The sequence below is a fragment of the Nicotiana attenuata genome, unplaced genomic scaffold (assembly GCF_001879085.1).
Source record: "Nicotiana attenuata strain UT unplaced genomic scaffold, NIATTr2, whole genome shotgun sequence".
Classification (NCBI taxonomy): Eukaryota; Viridiplantae; Streptophyta; class Magnoliopsida; order Solanales; family Solanaceae; genus Nicotiana; species Nicotiana attenuata.
Genome location: NW_017670606.1, coordinates 125,749 through 130,521, shown reverse-complemented (window position 1 = coordinate 130,521; position 4,773 = coordinate 125,749). Strand labels below are relative to the sequence as shown.

Sequence of the window (4,773 nt, the reverse complement as noted above, 5' to 3'; positions counted from 1 at the left end):
TCGAAATCATCTGTCAAATACCTCTCAAGATCAGTCTTACTTCCTTCATTATCTTGCTCTTGCAAATATTTTTCCAACTGCGATTGCCATATCTCTCCAGTATCACCTTCACTCATCGTACTAACTTGACCTCCCAAAATCTCATCAGAATTTTTAGCAGAAGAATCTTTATAGCAATTATACAAGCGAGATAGAGTATCCATCACTTTGTCTGATCTCAAATTTCTCGCCATAGTACCATAAGATTTAGCAAAATGAACTTCACATACCTCATCTTATATCGAGGATCCAACACAACAGCGACAAATAATAAGATATTCATATTATCAAAGTCACCCCAATATTTATCAAACTTGAGTTTCATCTTAATATCCATATCAATCATAACTAGATCATCACCTTCGGAATTTTTGGCAATAAAGTTAAGAAGATTAAAAAGCTCATGAAAGAAAGAATTTGAAGTAACACACAAAGTTCCTGAAAATTTCAAAGTAATCTGGTAAAAAATGTCAAGAAACTTTGTAAGAACTTTTACCTTCTTCCAGTCAACCCCACTTGGGTGCACTGCTTTTCTAATCATATCTAGACAATACTTTTGATACTTGTGATCATCAATATACATTCTTGAAATGGCCTTCTCAAATTTTATAGCTATACTTAACATCATATAAGTTGAGTTCCACCTGGTTTCAACATCTAAACTCAAATGGCCATGGCTATCAATCTTTACCTTTTCAACAGTTGATTTAAAGGAAGCTAATCTTGCAGAAGAAGACTTAACATACTTCACAATATTTCTGACCCGAGAAATAGACTCAATATGATCACTTAATCCTTCTTTTATAATTAAATTCAAAATGTGAGCATTACATCTAACATGTAGAAAGTCATTTCCCACGACGATTCCTTTCCAATCCTCAATCCTCCCTTTCAAGTGTCTAATTGTTGCATCATTAGCACTTGCATTATCTAGGGTCACAGTGAATAGATTTTCAATTCCCCAATCTAACAAACAAACCTCAATACCCTTTGCAATTGTTTCACCCTTATGATCTAGAACTTGAAAAAAGTTCAAATTTTTTTTTTTGCAAGTTCCAATTATCATCAATCCAGTAGGCAGTTATAACCGCGTAAGTTAGGTTTTTGAGCGATGTCCACGTATCACTAGTGAGACATACATGTTAATTTTGAATATGCTTTATAAGCTTTTCTTTTTCCTCATGATAAATTTTTAAACATTGCCTAGCAACAGTCAAACGAGAGGATAACTCAAAATTAGGCACAACAATTGACATTAATCTTTTAAAACATTCCCCCTCGACGACTTTAAATGGTTGTTCATCAATCATCACGAATTCAGCAATAGCCCTTCTTACTTCATCGACATTATACACAACTCTTTCCAGTTTACTAGTACCAACACTACCTCCTTGTCCGCTTCCTTTAATTGGGTAAGACCTGAGTGTCGGCTGTGTTCTATCAATGAATCTAAAAGGGCATTTCTTACAAACAATATTCAAATGGTTCATAATGTAGTAGTACCATTTTTCTTAGTATCGGAAGCAAAAGTTTTAGCACAGAAACTACATTTTGACTTATGCTTACCATCATTATCAACGAATTTGGAAAAGTATTTCCAAATGTCTGATGTTTCACTCCCAAGGCCAGAATCATTTTCAGAAGGTGCTGCTCTTTTATGCTTTTTAGGAGGAGTAGGAACACTTGAATCAACAACTGGAGTACTGTTGCCTTCAAGTTGAGGAATTTCCTGAACCTCGGCTTCTAAAGGTTTTATTTCCATCTGCTAAGAGAGACGAAACATGCAAACAGTGGTCAAGAACAAAAAGACCTACAGAAGTGATACAAAAATACTTTACAATTTCATATAAATTTTTTCCAAATTATCCATTAAAAAAATGATAACTAGTTGGGGTTAAGACCAAAAAGAAAAGCAAAAACCTGCTCATTACTCATAGTTGTGGTTGCCATCGGTCGCTATTCAAATCATAAAAACAAATTTCTTGAAGAATTTTGAGTAGATCACTCTGTTGTTGTGTACAATATAGAGAATTTTAGAGGGAGAGAGGAGAGAATTTTGTTTGGCCTGGAAAGCTGCGTATTTTCTGATGTGAAAGGGTGAAAGAGAATCAAATAAACCCTAAGAAATTAAAGGCCTTTTGTCTGAACATACCAAATTGACATAGGCCCATTGCAGCTAAAGGAATATTGCAAAGGTTAGGCCCAAGAGTGTAAAATGTTATACTGTAAAGAAAATTTAATATATATATATATATATATATATAATTTTTAAAATAGGTACCGATATGATCGGTTTGGTTCATTTTTTTTTCAATTTTTGTTTGTATAAAATCAGAAGGAAACCAAATTTTGTCGGTTTTTTAAAATAAGAAACCAAACCAAGTTAAGCCAACATATTTTGGTTTATTTTTCTCGGTTTGGTGTGGTTCCGTTTTTCGATTTTTGGCGAACACCCCTAGCTACAGAATCCGTCATCTTGCCTTTCCCTTTCTACTGATATGTCCACGGGACTACCTTGTATATCTGATCCTTTTCATTGCTGATAATGGTGGTGGACTGCTCCTGGTGTGTCTGGACCATCACTGGAGGTTTTAACTGTACGGTGATCATTAGAGTCCTTCGGGGTGGAAACCTTGCAACCTCAGTATATCCTATTGTGATGATGGTTCCTTTCAAGTCATACTCTTCATCCAGGGTGATCATATTAGCTCCTTGATTCCGTTCGTTTGGCAGGGGGTTACAGTTCACATTGGGTAGAGTTGGGGTGCACTGAATGGCTCCACTTTTGATCAGCGACTCAATTTCATTCTTCAGTATGAAGAAATCATCGGTATCATGTCCAGATATGCATGGTAGACACACCATTTGGTATGATCAAAGTATTTGAAGGATGCTCAAGAATCCTTCCTTCTATCGGATGTAACAAACTGACTCTCCTCAATCTTTCGATTAATTGAGCCATAGGTTCAGCAATTGGGATGTAGTTTCTGGTACCTCTTTCTTCAAAATTTGGGCGAGGTCGGGGTGCATATGTGGGTCAATATTGATGGGTGGTGGTCTAAACTTGAGCGTATAGTCATGGTCGATTTGGATTTATGTGAGAAAGAGGTGAGTTATATTGAGGTTGGGGTTATAGTATGGTTGTTGTTATATATCGGAGCATAAGTAGGTTGATACGAAGGATGGGTGTTCAGAGAGTAAGAGTTGTTTCCATGGGGTGAATTGGACTGGTAATAGGGAATGATTGCTGATACCTCTTCTTTCTTCTTCTTTCCACTACTTATCAAACCAGACTGAATTGCCTTGCTAGCTGCTTACAACGTGGCCATGGATTGTATCTTCCCTGACATAATCCCTTCCTCCAAAAAGTCTCCCATTTTAACAAGTTCAAGGAACTTCTGCCCCATCATGACCATCATCTTTTTAAAGTAGATCCCTACTTGAACCCTGATGAAGTATTTGGTCAGCTTATTGTCATCTAGCGGGGGCTAGGTCATGGCAGCCCCTGACCTCCAATGACATGCATACTCCCGAAACGATTCTGACGGTTTCTTCTGCAAATTTAACATGGCAAACCTATCTGGGGTAATTTATGTATTGAACCGGAATAGTTCATGAAGTCTCCTGCCATATCCTGTCATTCTCTCCAGTTTATGGGATCCTGGCGGGTGTACCAAGTAAGTGCTTCTCCTGTCAGAATTCTTATAAATAGCTTCATACTTAATTTTTCATTCCTTCCTACTCCAACTAGCTTATCGCAGTAGGCTCTCAAGTGTGCATGGGGGTCATCTACCCCGTAAAAGATGTCAAACTTCGGAGGCTTGTATCCTACCGACATGTCCACATCAGGGTGTATACACAAATGCTTGTAACATAGATTCTCACTCCCTCGAGCGATATGAAGGTTCTTTTTTTGTTTCCTTAATGCTCGCAACTATCTGGATACTAACTCTTCCTCTTTATACTTAGCCTCCCTCTCCATTTTGGCATATTGATCAACTTCATAAGGAAACCTGACCATGACGGGTGCTAAGAAAGTGGGTTTCGAAGCGGCATATACGAGTGGAACATATCACTCATGTGCATCGGTATGTGCTGGTTTTGATTGTTGGTGAAGGTGACGCCATCGCGAGGAGGGGTATGAACCGTGTTTGTAGCGACTGGTGGTTTTGCGGTGTCTGAATATAATTTGGTACATAAGGGGTATGTATGGGAGAATTTGGTGGGTTTTCAAGGGTTACTAGGGGTACAATCTGGGTTGTAGTGACTAAAGTCAGGGTATTGTTTGATTGGCGGGTAGTTGAAAAAAAGTGATCGGGGATCAAATCTAGTGAAGGAAAGTGGGGTGGTTATAGGAGTGTCATCAAGGCCAGATGCGCCAATTCCCCAATGTGTTGTACTTCCTCTCTCAATGATTCCATCTCTTGTGCCATCCTAGCAACATATTCGTCGTTCCGAGTATCATCCTTTTCTCCCGATTGCCCCGGGCTTTTAGCTATTACCAAAGCGCGTTCGATCGGTCATCTGTCACAGACATCTTGCCTTTTTATCTCAAGTTGTATAGTGGTTCCGCCAGTTTTCGGGTCAACACAAACCAAACTCTTCTTTTGGGGATAATAATAAAGTAATGCAAGAACTGAAAAGAAAAGAAAAGAAAAGAAAAATAGAAGTCAGTTTCAGTGTTTGCACAAATATGAGCACATTGAGGAATTAGTTCTCGTATTCAAGTAAGTG

General features: G+C 38.1%; 1 protein-coding gene across 1 annotated transcript; it reads right to left on the bottom strand.

The window, feature by feature from the left end:
• Positions 1-217: 217 nt before the first annotated feature.
• On the bottom strand, positions 218-2,904 carry LOC109241451 (zinc finger BED domain-containing protein RICESLEEPER 2-like). The gene is made up of 3 exons (XM_019408192.1): positions 2,554-2,904; positions 1,606-1,801; positions 218-1,053 (listed from the first exon to the last, which is right to left on the bottom strand). Exons 1-3 carry the CDS (start codon positions 2,902-2,904, stop codon positions 218-220), a joined length of 1,383 nt encoding a protein of 460 aa, XP_019263737.1.
• Positions 2,905-4,773: the final 1,869 nt, after the last annotated feature.